Source organism: Harpia harpyja, chromosome 7, assembly GCF_026419915.1.
Source record: "Harpia harpyja isolate bHarHar1 chromosome 7, bHarHar1 primary haplotype, whole genome shotgun sequence".
In the NCBI taxonomy this organism is placed as follows: domain Eukaryota; kingdom Metazoa; phylum Chordata; class Aves; order Accipitriformes; family Accipitridae; genus Harpia; species Harpia harpyja.
The window spans coordinates 30,891,473-30,911,003 of NC_068946.1; the positions used below are offsets into that span (position 1 = coordinate 30,891,473).

Below are 19,531 nucleotides of genomic sequence, written 5' to 3' on the forward strand. Positions count from 1 at the left end.
GTTCTTTTGCCAGTGTGAATGCTAGTGTCGTGGTTTAACCCCAGCCGGTAACTAAGCACTATGCAGCCACTCACTCACTCCCCCCCACCCAGTGGGATGGGGGGGGAGAATCAGAAGGAAAAAGGTAAAACTCGTGGGTTGAGATAAGAACAGTTTAATAGAACAGAAAAGAAGAAACTAATAATGATAATAATAACAATAATAAAATGCCAATAATAATAAAAAGGATTGGAATGTACAAAACAAGTGATGCACAATGCAATTTCTCACCACTCGCTGACCGATGCCCAGTTAGTTCCTGAGCAGTGATCCCTCCTAGGCCAACTCCCCCCTGGTTTATATACCGGGCATGAAGTCACATCGTATGGAATACTCCTTTGGCCAGTTTGGGTCAGCTGCCCTGGCTATGTCCCCTCCCAACTTATTGTGCCCCTCCAGCCTTCTTGCTGGCTGGGCATGAGAAGCTAAAAAATCCTTGACTTAGTCTGAACACTGCTTAGCAACAACTGAAAACATCAGCGTGTTATCAACATTCTTCTCATACTGAACCCAAAACAAAACACTATACCAGCTACTAGAAAGAAAATTAACTCTATCCCAGCTGAAACCAGGACAGCTAGACAACAGGGGATTATTTTTTTTTTTTTTTTTTAAAGAGCAAAAGCACTGTTTGGTCATTACAATTTTATTCATACTTCATCAGCATTTTCTAGTATACCAGATTAGTTCAATATACTTTGCGGGCCTAAATTGAGGAGCTTTCATAAACTTGTCTGCTGTTGTTTTAAGATGTTAATTAGCTCCTAAATTAAACATAGAGTTTTTACGTGTACCTTCTTTCCCATCCCCTCCAACTTTTAGAGTACTTACGATTATGGGAGACAGTTACTGCAGGCAACTGTTGTCCTGTGCCAGTCCCTGCGGTGCACTTCGAGGTCCTCAGGGGACACGCTTCCAAGACTGAACAGAGTGTGGAAACAGTTTACAATAACTTCTGAAGAAAGAGTACACCGGCTGGAAACAGCTGTTGCATTTCATTCAAGTGCTGAAAAGGTGAGTGTTGTGTTTTTAAGAAGAAAAATTTCTTTAAGTAAACAAAATGTAAGAAAAACAAAGTTGTCAGTGTGTATTTATTGCCCCTTTCTAAATATTAAAAAAAAGCAGAAAGAAGAATTTAAGCATATTTTTCTAATTGTTAATTTCAATACTTAATGCAATTCTTGCTAGCATACCTATATTGGTGTAGGGCCTGCTTAACAAAAGGGAAACAGCAGCCCTGAAGCTCAGGTGCATTGAGTTGGGGCTGGAAGAATTTTTTTTTTTTAACTCTTCAGAGGGGAACTCTTATGTTGATCATAAAGCATTTCTTTGTGTGTTTTAGACTGTAATTCTTAAAGGCAAGGAACACTTCTTGCTTTGTGGTTTTGTGCAGGGTATAATACAAAGCTACGGGGTCATTTCAGATCTTTAGAGAGTTAAAAGGAGTATTGCCTTTTAAGCTGTGTGCATTTTGAATGCGATATCCTTCTCACAAACTGTGTAAATGAATGCATCTCTCACCAGTTTAGTTTCAATGCATGCTATGTTGCTGCGTCTTGTATTTTGCATTTGGAGGGTGATGAACGTGCTGTTACGGATGCACGACTAACCAAATCCAACAGGTGTTAAAACTCAGATTTATTCTTCAGCAAAAGTTAGTTAGAATTCCAGTAACATTTTATAAAACCACAGGCTCAATGATGTAAAGAGAATTAATACTACACGGCCGACTTAAGAATCCCCAAGATTTAAAGTGATGGCTCAAAATGCGCATATCACTCACCTAAAAGCTGAGGGCTCTCTCCCTTGAGGAGTTACCTCGGGCGGTGCCCTGGCCCGAGGGGGAGTCCCCGACTGCAGACCCTGTTCCGAGGAGGACTGATTCCAACACGTCCTCCGGCAGGACCCTGTTTATACCCCTGTGGAATCTGACCTGTGGTCATTTAATTCTATTGGCTAGGAGGGTCACCTCGGTGTACCTGGCGCATCTCGATTGGCCAGTTCAAATTTCAACCTGCAGCCTCCAGGGTTTCCTTCCCCTTCTCCCTTCCTGGAGAAGTTTTGTTTCCTGCTGGCAGGATGGTGGGGGGGAATGTACTGCCGCACATGCTTTCTTCAAAACACACCTCTGCCTTGCTATGGTTTTCAAACTTCTGTAACCAACTGTCTCACTACTGTGCCCAGTTGGATGATACTAGAAGCCACAGAGGAGGATGAGTAATCGATAACAATGTTATGGGGAATAGTAGCTATTTGTTAACAGCTTGCTGAAGGGGGGGAATGCTGAGAGTTTTCAAATGCCTGAATTCGAGACAATATCCATTAATGTAGATCATGAAAGATATGGCCTTTTCGTCCAGGGACCATTCTTTCTGTGAAGTGATACATTTCAGAAAAGCAATTTAGAGTATGTATCTCTAATATTGACAATAAAATTGCATATAACTGCAAAAAAAGCCAACCTTGGACATGATAAAAGAAAATTAATTCATTCTGTCACTGAAGGAGAGCATGGATGCAAAGTTGATTTGTATGCTCCTTGCTTTCATTCAATTCTTGTTTGTATTAATGGAAGATACTTTGAATTTGTAGGCATTGGGAATTGATGGAGCTTCACAAAAGCAGAAATATATCATCTGTGCTGCCACAGATGACTGAAAAAAGTTTTACCTGATACCAAATTAGAATTCAGTGGTTCATAAACTCCTAAGAGTTGTTTGTCTCAGTCCATATTATGAGCATTCTTTCATTATTGCAGTAGCTAATTGCTATGTTTTTAGGCAATCGTAAGTTTAAAAAAAGTAAATGGATGGCTGAAAAAATAATGCTCTTGTTCAAAAACATAATTCTCCTAGCACTATTGTGACATATTAATGAGTCTGTGAGGAAAATATGCTGCTTTGGAAAAAAGTAAGAAGTGGCAGAGGAAGAAGTGGAAGAAAATATAGAGCTAAGTACTAAGATTGGGTCCCAATCCTGTCTGGAAACACTTGTGTTCAGACTTTTTTAATCCCACTTGTTCTGTGCCAGATGTAGATTTTAGTTTTGAAATGGCTTGTAAGGGGCCCTTTATTATCCGTGTTTCTTCCATCTCATATGACTGTCTTGTATGTTTAATGATGCAGGTTACTATTTTTATGCATTTTATATTTGTTGCTGGAATATTGTCTAGCAAGACTATTTTTTCTTTTTTGTTCCCTCTTAGAAGTAATGTAAAACATTCTAGTACAGAACAGTGGTAGCCCTGAACTATCTTCTCAATGTAGCTTAATCTATATTGTCCTTTCTTGAATTATATGAATATTTCGATTGATCTCACATAAATGCAGCAAAGATGCTGAAAGAGCATTCACTCTGCCAGTTAATGGCACTTCAAAAACTACATGCTATCCCTTGTGTACTTTCTTCTGCATTTCCTTATTTATTTTTTCAACAGATTTTGCAAGAATGTCCAGAGCAGCCTGAAGCACTTAATGAAATGGAGCGATTTGATGAAATTGAAGCAGTTGGGAAATTGCTGTTGGACAGACTAACAGTGCCTGTAGTTTATCCTGATGGGTATGCAAAATGTTTTTCTAGTGCCTTCGGCATATGCTTTTGGTAAAGTTTTATAATAGTCTCATAAGCAGAAGAATCTTGAATGCTTATTGTTGAAATTAAAAAGGCAGTGCACTGATAATCATTAAAAATTCTTTCCCATCTTTTTCACAGAAAGCAGGCAGGTCCAATTTCAAACTTTACACAAACAATGTGCCCACTTTCTCAAAGTAGTAACTTTTTCACACTCAGTAATGATTAGATTTAAGCAGTCTTTACACCAGCAAAGTATGTAGAAGTAACACAAGAAGGACCAGTTGCAATATCTTCTCCCTGAAAAAAGACACCAGATTAGAATCATGGTATTTTGATTAATTTATTTGCAATTCTACCTGTCTGAAGTCTTAAGCCAGTACATTGAAGATAAATTTACATTTGATTTATTCAGCAAATAAAACAGTACTTCCCTCATGAGCTATTCATACTGGTTTAAAATTGGTGGCTGTCTTGAGCTACAAAAGCAAATTGAATTTGGAATCTCATCTGTAATAAAACTCAGTTCTCTGTGTTGAGTAAAAGACACTTGTCCATTGTGATGCTGAGCCTGTTGTTAATTTCTTCTGAGTATAACCAAGCCTTGGAACTAGTCTCTGGGTGTGTAGGATCTCGCACCATAATGAATGAGATCTGAAATCAGTATTTTGAATTAGAGGCTGAAACCTTATGAGATGGTATCAGGTAACTGCCTTATGGGTAACCTAAAGTTGATCTGAAAAATACATTTACAGGAAGCTGGTTGTGAAAATTAATTTCCTATCATCTAATTTCCAAAATATCATGTTCCCTGTGCAGTATAGTCTCCTTCAGTAAGGAGTGCTACCAGTGAAGATGGACTGAGGCCTGAACTAGTAGTGATTTTTACTGCCCTTTGAGTAGTGTATTTGAAAATAGTGGAGGATTTTATAGCTGTGAGGAAAAAAAAAAAAAACCAAAACCAACCCCAAGTGTGTTATGTTTGTTTGAAGTATTTTGGTATAACTTTTGTATAGCAGATTTTAGTGACCCGGTCAAAGTAGCAACTGTTATTTATTCTTAAAACATATCTATTAAAGTAAAAACAAACATTAGAACCTGGGAAAGCTCCCCATGAAAGAAGACGCTTGCCACACTTTGAGGTTTGAGTCATAACACGATGCTCCTATAGGTGTATATACACTCATGTTTTAGGCTGACTGACTGAATCCTGAATATTATTTCTGACCCCTCTGGCATTTCACCAGAGTTCTGTGTGTCCCCTTTCTCAACAGTGGAATCTTAGCTGTCCTAAATCCCAGGATCCCCTGCTCATCGTCCCTAGGAATTCTATTTTTGAAGCATTTAAAAAACAATTTGCAAGGGGTTCACTGATTAGTAGAAACAGCTTAAGAATTGTAGGAACACACAAAATGTCATAAAATGCTTGGAGGCATCTTCATCAACCTCTTCACTACTTTGGACTTTTGTCAGTATCTACTTGGAAGTCCAGGTCACTGTTCCCTGTCCTGCTCATGGCTTCTAACCTGCATCAGGAAAAACATCTGCCCATACTGTGATCCCATGCAGAGCTGTGCAGTCTTTTGTCTTTGGAGTTCCCTAGTAAAACTAGTCTACTCCTGTGTGAAATAACTTTTCTGTCTGCTTATGCCTGTCCCCCCACTCTGTCCAAAGTCCTTTGCCCTACCACCATTTCCAGTCTTCAACCTCTGTGCTTTGTAATTAGATTTGATACCTGTTCTTCTGAAACATATATTCTGTTCAAATCCTCCTTTTGCTGTCTCCTTAGTTAGTGGTTTCCCTAACATTTCAGCTGTTCTTTTGTTGTATTTGAATGGGAGAAATCAACTTACAAGCCATGTGTTCTTTTCAGTTTGATAGATAGATGACATAGTTTGACAGCATGTGGCTGACTTCACATACACAGAGTCCTTCAATAATGCAGCAATTGCATAGCCTCAGAATTCATGTATAGACAGATTTCCTTGATTGTCTTAGTACTCAAAACTGCCAGACTGACTTGGGAGGTAGCCAGAAGTGTTGGGAAGTATCTAGTTGTACTTACAGAACAGCGCCCTGCTGTTGAGAGGATCTTTTGAGTATAAAAGGGTCATTTAGTATTTGTAATAATTTCATCAAGATCTGCTGTCAAGTCTCATCACTGTGTCTCCAAAGCCTTTTAAAGGTGGCTTTTAAATTTCAGAGGAAAAAGTGCCTATTTTTCTTATCTACTTTGTGTTTTCTAGTGCCATTCGCATGTATATTCACATACTGTCTTTTCACTGGTAACTTCTTGTGTTGTTGGTTTGGTTTTTTGTTTTGTTTTGTTTTTTTAGGTCTGAGCAGTACTTTGGGAGCCCAAGTGATATGGCTTCTGCAGCAGAACACATTAGAGAGAAGATGAAGCTAGTTAGCCTGAAAAAGCAGCAGCTGAGACAACCAGAAGCCACTACCCCAGAGAGCTAATACTGACCCTTCTCTATGAATTCATAATAGGACTTCAGTTTGTAATCCAGCATGTTGTTTGCATATTACAGAATTTGGCATAATATATTAAAATGCATTTCACAGCCGTTATAAGTCTCATCTTTTTTCAGAGTAAATGTTCTCAGCATCTTAACACTGTACATCTATCAAGCCATAATTATTTAACATGCTATGAAACCATAGATTCCAAGTATCTTATGAAAAGGAACTGTAAACTTTGCACTGAAATTTGCTGTAAAGCTTTACCTGACCTGTCAGCTGCTTCTTAATTAAACAGCTGATGCAAGCTTTGACTGGTGCTAATGAAAGTGTTAGGAGTTCCGTATTATGAAATTGTAGTTCTTTGCTTCCCCCTATGCCCAGGTGATGTAGTAATTTTAGACTGTAGGTAAAGTTCCTGCAGTGTAGACAGTGGTGACCCTATAATTTTAATTTGAAATACTTTAAAAAAAAAAAAAAAGATCATTTTTATTGTGCCAGTATGCAACCTGCCCATCAAATCTTTGATATATCAAATTCATTAAACAGATGTTTTCCTATTTGTATTGATAATGTATTAAAAGCTGTTTGTGCTTAATAAAAATCATCTTTTTAAAATCTAATATAAATTTGTTCTGGTCTGTATCCCCAAATGTCATTTGTGTTATATTTTTGTGATAAATGGTAGTAAAAATCATCACTCCCCCAATATTTTTACAAAGTTGGTATAATTTTTCTTACGAAATACTCTTTATAACACACTGTAGCTGTAAGGGGAACTGCTCTTGAACTATTATTAATAGGAGCAAGAGTCTTTTTTTTTTTTTTTTTTTCTTTCTGGTAGCAGTACTTACACAAAAGTAAGATAGTATGTGCATAAGTCTGTGTTATATTAATAATCGTTTTGTTCCCATGTAAGACTGGTACATGTCTCTTGTGCTTTATTTCTAAGTCTTGTTTCCCTTTGAATGGAGAATCTTGAATAATGTGAATATCCCTGGTAGTACCTTTGAGGTTAAAGATTTTCATCTAATGAAAAATTATGAACATGAAGTTCATAAACAACTTAAAACCATGAGATTAGTAATAAAATGAAATTTATTAAGAGAAAGAAATTGGATTGAAACAAAATCAGCTGTGTGCATAATTTGGTTAACTTCTTACTCTTCAGGATTTAGTCTGGATAAATTCAATATTATATTTACTGCAAGATGGTGTGGTATCCGACCATTTTAGAATACTGTGTGTGAAACAAACAACTGTAGGTCTAAATCACACTATATTTTGCTCACAGTAAAGATAATGCTCTGTTCTGGAGACATTGTTATTACTCTTCAGGTTTTCTTGATGGATCTGTCATTCAAATATTATATTTACTTATTTGTCTCATTTTTTCCACATTTTCTCCAGAGGAAAGTGATGTGTCAAAAAAATTTCTCTTAATTTTGAATTACTCTTTTTTATAATGGCTTATCTGTAACTTCAGTGATAAAGGTATTTTTCCTCTCGGGGTATTTTGGCAGAGGAAATCCAATTATTTTCTGATGCATTTGATGCAATAGTGCAATATTACATTAATACTAGTTTAAAACCAACTGAAGTTTCACAGACCTTATTTATAGAGAGACTTTTTCAATATAATCTTTTAAGATTTAATTTAGTTGTTTATTTCTGTTGAGAAAGCTGCTGTTACCATGGCTAATATTTGGATGACAAATTTATTTAGAAAGAACCCAAACATGAAAAATCTACATATATTTAATGCAAAGAGCAAACACAAAAGTAAATTATGATTATAGTTGTTAATAAGCACTGTGTCTCCCAATTCTGCAGCATTTGTTTGTAAATCAAATCTACTTGCACTAAGTAATGGTCTGCAGTATAAAATCCCATTAAAATACTAGTTTATGGTAAGCACGTTACAAACACTAAGATTATTTGCAGGTTTTTATTTTATTTTTTATTCTATTTTTATTCTGTTTAGGGGCTCAATAAGGTATGCAAAACCAGAGCAGTATCAGAAGCTCCAAACTCATGACAGCTGCATTCACAACTTGGAACTGAGGACGGTTCACCCTAATAACCCCAATGTTAAGTTTGGCTCAGTGCATGAAGTCCAATCTTGAGGCTGTTCTTAATCTGTTGTCGGGCATTCCTAGAGGCCAGTGAATTCTGACTTTCACCCTATTGTCTCTAAGCGAGTCTTGAATGATATAACCCCTTGGGCTGTGCCAGCTTCACTACCCCCCCCCCCCGCCCCACCATGCTCCCTTCCCCTTCCTCTCTGGAATTCCTTGCCTTTAGGGAAATCAAGTGGCTGGTAAGGTGCTATTTACCAGCACTTTGTGATTTGCCCATTTCCTGTGTATCAGGAATGATGGCAAGTAGTTTTTTGGGGCATGTTGTGTGAGTCTGCCAGATATTTCTGAATCCTTCCTATGAACTCTTAGACTTCCTGTCTTACTGCAGGAATTGAATAAACACCATCTGTTAAGAATACTGTTGAATTTAACTAATTGAGAGATATATTTTTGTGCTGGTCTTCTCTTAGTCAATGTACCATCTGTGGTTGTACTTGCTACTGAACCTTTAGAAATGTACAACCCTTAATAGCATACAAAGTCGATGAAATATATAGAGACATGCTGAAAGGCAAAACTGCTCAAGTAATCTGTTGTTACTTGTTTGTGCAGATACTACTCCAAGCAGTAGTGGTGGCTCTACCTGTGGCGCTCTCGCTCTGAACTTTTTGGTAGCAATAATGATTCAAACAACAGAGTTCCAAAAGATGCAAATATGTGGGGTTTTTTTGTATTGTTTGTTGTTTTGTTTTGTTTTAACATAAATTGCCTGCAGTGAGGGATACAGTGCTACCTGTAAGATGGGGAGATACCAACAGAACAGGGAGGGATTGATTGTAAGGACTGTAGTTATTATACTGATGACTTGGAAGTGATGGAGTCAACCCTGTTCCATGGTAATGAAGTCAATAACAAGAATTTCTAAGTTCTTGTTAGCCAAGTTTGGATGTATTTGATATGTTTCAAAATATAGTAAGTATTTTGTTACTCTTTCTGGTAATGTAACCCTGAGTGTGTTTATTGTGACAGTGAGCAACATCAGAAAGGTAATCGACTCCGTAGGTGTCATCTGTTTTTAGTAGGGCATCAGCTGGATAGACTGGCAGTCATGTAAAATGCTTATACCTATAAGCTCTTTTAATTGTGAAAGGTGTGTGGGCATTTGTATTAGTTTCCATAAAAATGCTTGATTTTGTTTACTGCTTAACTTTGTATTGTGATTAGTAGGACTAATAGGGTTAATTTTTTTCTTGGAAAAAACAGATTTGGACCATGCAGACTTGTATAGCTTATATGACTGAGCGTTCAAAGGGTTACTCTGTAGGTACAGCAGTGGATGGGGAAGGGTTGTGTGTGCAGTGGGACTGTATAGCACTTCTTATACCATCATTCTAGCCTAAGAATATCGGTGCCAGCTGGCAAAAAGGTAGGGGGAAGATTTTTCCATCCCAGTAAAAAAAAAAAAGTATCAGTAGGTCATGATCACAAGGAGGGGTTGTCATAGGCTTTCAGCCACAGTAATGACATGTAATGATGTTATGCTAACCTCCAGTTTCCTGAATTCTTTCTACAGGATAAGTTTAATCTGTATAAAGAGATTATTAGGAAGGAGGAAGAAAGGAAGTTAGGAAGCTTTTGGAACTACAGACGAAATAATTCTGTAATAGCGCATTATGTGAGCTCTGGAGCTAAAATGCCGAGAAACGGGTGAAAGCAAAGATTTGGTGATTCCTGACTTCTGAAGTCTATCCCTTATAACTCCCTAGACTCTTGCAGCAGTAATAAGGGAGTCAGCACTGTAAAAATGCTTAGTTATGTTAGCCTTCTGCTCTAGTTTAAAGAAAATAATCAGAAGGTTGGTCTAAGCATACAGGATATCAATCTGTACATATGTAATAGCTGCAAAAGTGCCTGAATGTGATCTGCAGGGCTGGAAACTGTTCGAGTATCTGGAATTTACATAAAATCGTTCCAACAAGGTAATTAATTCATGATCTCTTTGGAGAGAGATATCTTGTCTTTTTCAGGTTTGTGGAAAAGCAATATAATCTGAAATAAGATACAAAGGCAAATAGACAAGCGGTTACATTACATCTGGTTCCAACTTGCACAGTCATTTTGAATCTTGGTAGGCTGAGTCTTTTCTGTAGTGTGTCATTTCCACAATTTCCTAATATGTAGCACTGCAGGCTATTGCAGAGTTACTTCTGGGGAATCAAAATCAGATGTTAGAAAAGTACACTGGGCTATCATTTTAAAATCATTGATTCCTGCAATCATCCCACTTCTGTTTCCTCCACTTATAGTCCCATTGTTACAGTACTGATGCTTCTCAAGACTGCATCTTAATTGAAAATTCTATTAAAAACTGACTAATTGCATGCCTTTTGCAAGGGTATGGAGTCAAGGAGTTCTTCAAGATTTTTTTCATCTGGTGCTCAGTGGAGGTAGTTTTACTGTAGAGATTTACTGTGTGGATATATAGGTAAGATTAAATAACCACACAAAAATGAGTTTGGTTTCCCACTTCTAGTGGGTCCCTTTGTACAGATCCCCAAAACACATGGTAGTTCAGGACCATTTTTCTGTGACTTAAAGGTTAATCTGGAACCTGAAGGTGAATCATTAAACTTGGGAGAACACCTCCGATTCCATCAAATAGGAAAACAACATATTAATCAAATATCAGAGATATTTAACAAAAATAGATGCTTGTGTGACTGTAAAATTTTACAAGAATGTATAGAGACAGGATATATTAAAGTGTTTAGTATATGTAAAGCATTAATGATACACTTAAGCTCAAAATAGCAATGAAAATTAGGGCAACAGCTTTCTCTTTTCATGTCAGAGTTGACTTCAGTTTACGTAGGTCTCTTACAGCAAAGATTATGGGAATATAATATAGAGACAAGAGGAAGGCTGAATCAGGTTATAAATTCCTCTTGAATGGAGAGGAGAAAAAAATATACTTGAAATTTCAAACGTTCTAAGGAACTAGGTGGGAAAACATTAAAAAGTAAATGAAAATCCCAATTTTTTTAAATTCAGTTGGAAAAGTTCAGCTAATTTTCCAGATACGAGTGATGTCTACAGTTTATAAACTGGAGACCAAAGAGCTAGACTAAGTTTTGAAACTTCTCAAGCACAAAGAAAAGCAAAGGAAACTTTAATTAGTCTTAAGTTTATCATTTTAGAATATCTTGAGAAGGTTGTTAAATGGAAACAATTGGTTGTGTTGGCAAGCCTTGTGCAGATAATTTACTTTAGTAATGAACAGAAATGGCAACGTGATTTTTCTTGCAGATAAACCACACATTTTTAAATAATAATGCTGGGGTTTTTAGCAGTTTAATGACAGCATTGAAATGCCAAATGTGTTGTGACTGCCTAATGCTACAGGAAAAACTACCTTTTTGTGCACAGGTAACTAGCACACGAAGTATGCTTAAAAGTAAGCGTGCTTAAAAGCTTAAAGTAATTTAAAATTGTTAAGCATGGGTTTTTTTATAGTTCTACAAATTTTAAATATATATTTTACATATTAGCAAGCCTTTTAGCCATTCCAGAAACAGCTAGCCATTGATTACTGTCAGACACCACTGATGCAAGCTCTTGTTGGGAAACCTCTAATGCACTTTGGATTTGTATGTAAAGGGGAGGAGTGGTATATCCTATGTAAAATATCCCACTGATTAAACATCTGTGCTTAAAATGTCCAAGTAGACCCAATGGAACTATCCCTAGTTTCTAATACTCAGTATGTAATAGTCTTTCTTTGGGAAGGCTGATTTAGCCACAGATTATCTGTCAAACTTCTATAGCAAACTGTGCCACTGACTGCACGTGACCTATATGACTGCTTTGCACAGCCATCTAAAGCATGGTTTCTACTTAATGACTGTATAAATACACTTGGCTCTTCTGAGGATCCTGACATTACATATCCCAATCCTGTTCTGTCTACTCTGCTACAATACTGTCACCGTCAGAAGGCAACATGTATGTTAAGTAGATTAGAAAATAATGGAAAGGAAGTCTAATGGTAGCTGTGGGTCCTAGAACATGCACAGTAAGATGCTTGGGCGGTTCTGTGTAGATATGTATTGCGTGTAGAATAAGGCTGTGATGTAACAGACATTGTAACAGACATTTTAGAGTTCCTTCATTGTTTCCAGAGAAGAATTTACTTTCAGGATGAAATGGTTGCTACTGCCAGTGTGTGTGTTGGGAGGGGATGATGGCTCAAGGTAGACGAGCCCGGAGACTCCTGAGAATCACTGACTCTATTTGAATGGATATGAATGCTCCCTACACAGTATGCGTATAGGTTGGGTCTTAGAAAACTTTATCGAGCCCTTTCCTAGATCTTACACTAAACATTAATTCTAACCATCTATAAATTATGGAAATAAAATGGAGAGTGAAGCTTATTTTAGCTGTAAGAACTGCCTCTTGGAAGAACTGATGGAAGACCTGTTGCTTGAGATGTTTTATGAACAAATACCTCTCAACCCCCCTGATTTTTATTTGTTACTGTTCTCCATTTTGGCAGGAGCAGTCAATGTGTTAATTTCAGTGACGTAATTTTCAGACATGCTTCACTGTGTTATGCTTGGTTTGCAGCATATGGATTGCCATCTCAATTTGGGGGTTTCTGCTTCCCATGTTCATTTTCTCAGCAAGAGTTGCAGATGCTGGGTAAGTGACAGCACATTCCCACTGTCATTGCTGACTTTCCAGGCATGCCTGGATTGCTCCTGATCCCCATGCCTCACAGGATCAGAGGTTGCACAGTTCCAGTGGACTGCAGAGCTCCAGTAGGATGTTTCTCTCAAGTACTATGCCAGGATTTTTTTTTTTTTTTTTTAAAGTCTTGGCCAAGTGATAACTGTCTTCTAACATTCCATTATCCTCTTAAGGTTTTTAGACTACTAGGAAAGAGAGTAGCTTTCATGGTGTCTTAAGCTTCCACAGGCACATATACAGCATGGTTGCTTGATATTTGATATGATTGTGTGATGTGAGTCTGACTTTTAGAGACTTGGGAATAAGCCATATTCTAAACTGGTACTAAGTGCAGACCGTTCTCTTTCTGAACCCTTGTATGCAGCTCTGCATGCCTCTATTGGATGATAGATAACTGCAAGCTAGTCTCAGCAGGGTGAAGATTGTACAATGTATTCAACACATTTGAGTGGTACTCCACGTATCTGTGGTGATGATGTGAACGTGATGCCCCACTGTCTGCTTTATATCACTCACTGCCTCTCAGAACGTGGCATTCCTCCTTTCCAAGACAAATGTATCCAAAGAAACACAGTAATGTGGTCAGCTGTAGCCAGGGTTTTTATTAATGCTTTGCTTGAAACAGCATCAAAAGGCTGCAGCGAGCCACATGCTCAATGAGCCTTGTAAGGTTTTTATTTCCACCCATCATATATGGCCAATTCGTTATGTAGCTGCCATTTGCAGGCATCATTTCATGGTGCATTACCTCTGCAGAACCAGTCATTCATGAAGAAGCCAGGGCGTTTGCTCCTGCAGGTGACAGAAATGTGAACTATTGGAGTTCTTTTTGCTATTCAATGTTAGCTGTTACCTTTCCTCTAGGTATTGCTTTGTCTTCTGCACCTTATCAGAGACACATCCACATGTCTACCATGCAACTGTCTTCTCCGCTAACACTTTTGTCAAAGGCTTTGCAAGTGATCCCACAGACATTTTAAAGGGTTCCTTCATTGTTTCCAAAGAAGAATTTACTTTCAGGATTAAATGGTTGCTACTGCTAGTGTGTGTGTTGGGAGGGGATGACAGCTGCATTCCCTGCTTCACAGGGTTGCTAGGAAGGAAACCTCATTAATATTTGGGAGTGGGTGAGATGTTATAGTCATGGAAATCACGCACATACACAGAGGATATAAAAAGCGCAGCTCAAATAATTTTCATCTTCAAACACTGAGGTGATGAGTTTTTTTCCTATATATGGTAGTGAGACCTGAAGAGCGGTAGTCAGCAAAAAGAAAGGAGGGAAAACCAAGGAAGTGTAATAAAACCATTTGGTGAATTGTAATGATAGCTTATGTCCATACATTTTGTATGGTTTGTTCAAACTTTTATGTTTTTAATATTTTGTACCTTCTATGAAAAGTGGTTTGCTGCTAGGTGACTGTGCAAGTGAGATTTGATAAATGATCATATATTAACATTATGGTTGAAACAATAGACAAAGGGTAACCGGGGAGATAATTACAAAGTCTAGTCAAGTGATTAACTAGTAATTATTTGTAAGTTTTGCAGTTCTTTGCTCTTATGACTAGATGTTCCTGTACGCTAGATGAGAACAATGTTGAAACTGACCACATGTGATTGAAACTGCGTTAAGCTTCAAGATCAAAGAACAAGGACAAGAATAAAGACTTCAAGGACAGCCAGCAAGAACTTCAAATGGGTCGGTGGTCGCAAAAGCAGCCCTTCGACTCAAATGGATCCTTCATTGCGCATGATCGGATGTAGGCAGTACCAAGATAATCAGTTGCAATTATTTTTATGTATATGTATACTAATCTGATTAATATGCAATTAGTTATTCTATATAACCTGTTAGTGCTAAAGCTGTGGTATGCATACTAGGTGGAATTATCCCCCGTGCATCCAGTGCTGCAATAAAGAATGCCTGCTTTCTAAAACTCCAAAACAAGTCTTAGAGAGTTTCTTCGACCGGCTTTTCGGTATCAGTAAGAATTTAATTTACGATGAAAATATTTATAAAAATCATGTGGTGTTAATAGGTGGGCTGTAAAGAAGTTTGGGAAGATCAAGCTCATCCTTTGAAGGCAGTTAATCAAATATCCTGCAAACAGAAGAAATGTTAATACAGCAAGAAAGAATAACTCAGAGAAAGGGGTTTAATTACAGAATACTTACTAATATCAGATCAAGTGAAAAAAAAAAAAATCTCTGCACACCTGTGAAGTACTCTTGCATGCTATTTTTATGCCTGGAACACTGAAAGCAAGGTTCTAAAACACAGTTACTGCAGATCCTGCTGCATTGACAAGGGATGACTTAAGGTACATCATCTATCTCTGCCTTCTGAAAAGACTTCTGCGTAATGAAAGGATGACAGAGGACTCCTCAAAAGTTTCTATTAATTTAGGCCAAGTTCTGGGATTCCTCATTGAAATGTGGCTTTTAATCTTTCAACTCTCTCCTGGAACTGCTTATGTTGGATTTCAAGCTCTGTGGGGTTAAAAAATGGAGGCAGTGAAATAGTTTATTTTTAAAACTTTCTCTTGATTTAGCTAAAGATATAGAAAGCCCACAGTAATTGTATAACTGGAAAAAAAAAATCTGAATCTAATATTCCATCTTGCAATTTAAGAGAATTATTTAAGATTATTTTTTTAAAATCTGAAGAGTACTGTAAAACTTATTGCATGATTTTAATGAACGAATGCAAAACCAGACAAATATGAAACATTAAAGATTTGCAAATACATTATTATTATTATTATTATTATTATTTTAAATTTATTTGATATACATCCCTTTTATCTCAGGGCCTGACACGATGCCTTAAGAGTAACACCCTTATTTATGGTTGTTTGCAAATTAGAGGATAGGAACAGACTGGAGCAAAACCTACTGCACAGTCAGTGACACAATGATATCTTCTGTAAACCTTTTGTAAAAATGTCAGTGTATTTTTAATGTTACTAGTCAAAACCTTAATTTGAAAGTTGTTATTTTGCATTACATGAATTTTACCTCATTACTCTAGCAATGTTACTGTTGCCAGTGAGGACACAGTACTGTTCTTGGCCATAACATTCAGGCAAATTAATGTGATGTCTGAAAGCGTATCCTGCAGGACTCTGCCTCAAGCATTCTAATATTGAAATTGTGTTAAGGTTAAAAACAAAACAAGAACCTCTGTGGAATTTTAAAAATGTAAGAAGCTTACAGTTGGACTTGGTTTGACATTTTCTTTCTCCCCCCTCCCCTAATCCCATTACATATAGAGCGTCCCCAGTGTAGCTTTGTGTCTGACTGCAAATTTCAACTATAGTGCTTGCCTGCCTTTTCTTACACACTGTGAGGAAGATCACAGGAAATTATACCAGAAAATCTTGTATCCACCATATCATTAAACTTCAATTTGTATCCTTTTTCAAACAAAGATGGTGATTATTGTACTGGGCAAACCTATTTTCAAGTGTGAAATTTAAGGTAATTAAGCAATGGGGATCCTTAATCAAGGCAGGTGACTGCGGAGTTTGCTAGCAGGCTGATACTTCAGAAGAAGCTAGTTTGAGAAATTGGAAAAAGTGGTTAAAAAAAAAAATTAATCCACAATTCAAAGGAAAAGACTTTTGTCCTGGCAAAAGGATCCCTTGACATGTTACTGGATGCTCTGTGACAGATAAAGCTCTTGGAAAAAATACATCTGAGAAACAGGTTTGTTGGCGTGATCAGCACTGATGCTGATGGCCTATGGTAAATGTGTATCTGTAAAAGGGTCATAGAACCTATACCTTGCAGGTCTAACACTGACAGCAAGGTCACAGATGGTTGATTTAGTGATTTGTTTTGCAGCAATACTGCAGTTTTAAAGTGAACTCCTGACTGTGTTCATTCACTGCATATTAGTTAGGCTCTCAGAGCATTGTTTTATTAGACACAATTTAGTCTTTAGAATAAAACTAATCTGGAAGCTCAGATGCAAATGTGATTTAAAATGATCTGACACTTAATGTGACATTAGGTTCCTGACCAATGTGTGTGTCACCTTCCCACAAGCTGTTTCAGCTTATACCCAACACAGACATATCAGTAGCAAGATCTTGAACAATGTGGAGCTCTTTCAATACCCTGACATAGTTCTCTTGCTACAAAGGGACAAACGCCATGTGTGTCTTTGCACTTACTGTTGATTGTCAGTCCCTAATTCATTCTTGCAACTCTCAGCTTCCACTTTGTCGTTCATCAAGACTTCTCCTGGTTCTCTGGTCCAGTCTTTTGTCTTCCATCTCCCTGTTTGAGTTCCTTCTTTTTCTTATCATCCTTTTTTAAATTGTCCTTTCTCCCATTTTACACTATTTTACCATGGTGAAAGCTACATCTTCTGCCTCCTGCTGAATTCCAAGAGGAGAAATCTGAGGTCCCAAGATGGCTGATCATTAATCTGTGTGGTAGAAGAACCAGAAGCTGCTTGGAGCAGACAGCAGAACAGTTCAGCGGCTTTCCTGAGGGTTTGCTACTTTCATGACTGCTCTGGGGCATAAGAAAGAAGCAGTGCTGTGTCAAAGTCAAGGGAGTGAAAGCAGTGTTCTTGAAGACAATGATTGCACCTTGGGCGCAGCATTGCAGCCACACACCCTGTATAAAGAGCCTGAAGAGTCTGTCAGATAGGAACATGCTGCCAAGGTGGGCTTTCAGATCCTGAGATGACAACGAGGGAGACTCCAAAGGAGTGTGCACCCTCCAGATATGATCCAGGGTCCTTGTCCCTGGAATCTGCAGTAAAATCCAAAAAGGACATGCTGACAGACCACTTTTTGGTTTTTTCCTACTACAGCCAGGTAAAGATACTGATTTTTCTATACATATCTTTGGGGGAAGGAGAGCTTCTGGTGATATTACTGCACTGATTGCAGTGGTGTGGAAAAGCGACACCCAACTCTGGTTTGACAGCATGGGCTGCTAGGCTTTTGAAATCAATTCCTTCAGGACCTTGAGCTGTGACAGAAATCTTCCTGTAGCAGCTCCCTGTTGCATAGCACTTGCCCAGGTCCTACGCTGTGTGGGATACCTGGTCCTGGTGCCCAAGTGAGCCAAATGTGCAGAACACCAAGATAACATAGCTCTCTATTACTTAAGGTCCTGATCCATGGACTATTTGGTCCTCTCATGGGAAAGGGCATGAGAACATCTTGGTTTCTGGCATGTTTGTGTGCAGAGAAGGGGCGATTTCTGCAACTGTAGAGGTCTAGCTGTGAGGACACTCTGGAGCAAGAAACACGGGCAAAGGGGACTGATGGCCCATCACGGGTTGGAAGAGCATTGTCATCCCTGAGTAGTATTTCAAACAAAAGCTGAAGCCTGTGTGTTAAAAATGAGAACTTCTAATCTCTCCTTTCTCCTGTCACTTCTCTGAATGAACAGCTGCAGGCTCTCATGCCTACCCTGTCCACACCAGCAGCAGAGAGCAGACAGAGATGGCATCTTTTCAGTAACAAAGACCTATGGAGCCAGTGGCAACCCCTCAGAAGAAGGCAGAAAAAAAACCACTTTTCAGGTTCTGGAAGAAATCAAAAACACCAGCTAAGACACAGGAAAGGTGATGCTGTCCTAAGGATGATACGATCTCACCAGCCTGCACTCAGTTTCCCAAGCTCAGAGCTTCTTTGCCTGGTAGACTGCAAAAAAAGCCACTCCAGTAGAAAGGAGTACCAGAAAAACCACTTTGCTTCAGTTTTTCCTCAAAAGATGTCCACCAGGATAAGCATACATTCATTCCAGATGATCTGCCCATGGGATTAAGTCTACTGCTCCCCACAATGGTGTCTCATAGTACACAATGCCATGCAGACAGCTTGGTTATCATGGTGTCACTTGGAAGCAGCATGAAGAACGGTGATATATATAAAGAGTCTGGGTACCAAGTTTCTACCCGTTAAACCTCTCCTATTGCACTGAACCACCCGCTACTGCAGACAGCAGCATTCAGATCAAATGAAGTTTGAGCAACTGGGCCCAGAACAAGGAACAAATCACCTATTCCTGGTGATTGTACAACAGCAGGAGTTTTTGCTATGGATGGCAAACAATGGCTCTGAAGCATGTAAATCCATCTTAGCTGCTCTTCAGTTAGTGTTGAAAGAGTACTGAGGGGGAAAAAAAAAAAGTTTTTTTTTAGTTATAGGCTATGCTTCCTAAATGTACATGGGTCTTGAATTCTGAAGTGTTATGTGCTATCCTTTGTAGAGTGTGAAGGGTCACTTAAACAGGGAATGGTGAGGGAGTATCCTGTGGTCACACCCCTCACCTGCTTAACAACGAAGTTTCAGACAAATAAGTGGTTGGGGGGGGGCAATATTTCAGTACTTCCTTCTTTTTAACCTCTGCCAAGTATGTCCCAATTCAGCTCGCTGTTTGAGGTACCATGATCTGGAAGAGGGAAATGTGTGACTAGAATATACAGAGGAATGCTCAGCAGCGTGAACCTTCAAGCAGCAGAGTTATACAAGATGGACTTATCTTTTTAAAACAAAACAAAGCACTGCTATTTATAACTTCGCTGATAAATGACTTTTTTTCAAAAAGGATTCTAAAGCCTCGTGGTTCTTTAGCACTTAAAATTCAACTCCCCT

The 19,531-nt window shown here is 38.3% G+C and overlaps 1 protein-coding gene across 6 annotated transcripts in view; it reads left to right on the forward strand.

The window, feature by feature from the left end:
• SESTD1 (SEC14 and spectrin domain containing 1) overlaps positions 1-6,704 on the forward strand; it is a 62,208-nt gene extending 55,504 nt beyond the window's left edge. For all 6 annotated transcript variants that reach the window (XM_052792081.1, XM_052792077.1, XM_052792075.1 and 3 more), the window contains 3 exons: positions 862-1,053; positions 3,476-3,597; positions 5,946-6,704. In XM_052792081.1, coding sequence (XP_052648041.1) covers positions 862-1,053; positions 3,476-3,597; positions 5,946-6,075 — 444 coding nt within the window. In that variant the 3' untranslated portion in view covers positions 6,076-6,704. The remainder of the gene's footprint in view (positions 1-861; positions 1,054-3,475; positions 3,598-5,945) is intronic.
• Positions 6,705-19,531: the final 12,827 nt, after the last annotated feature.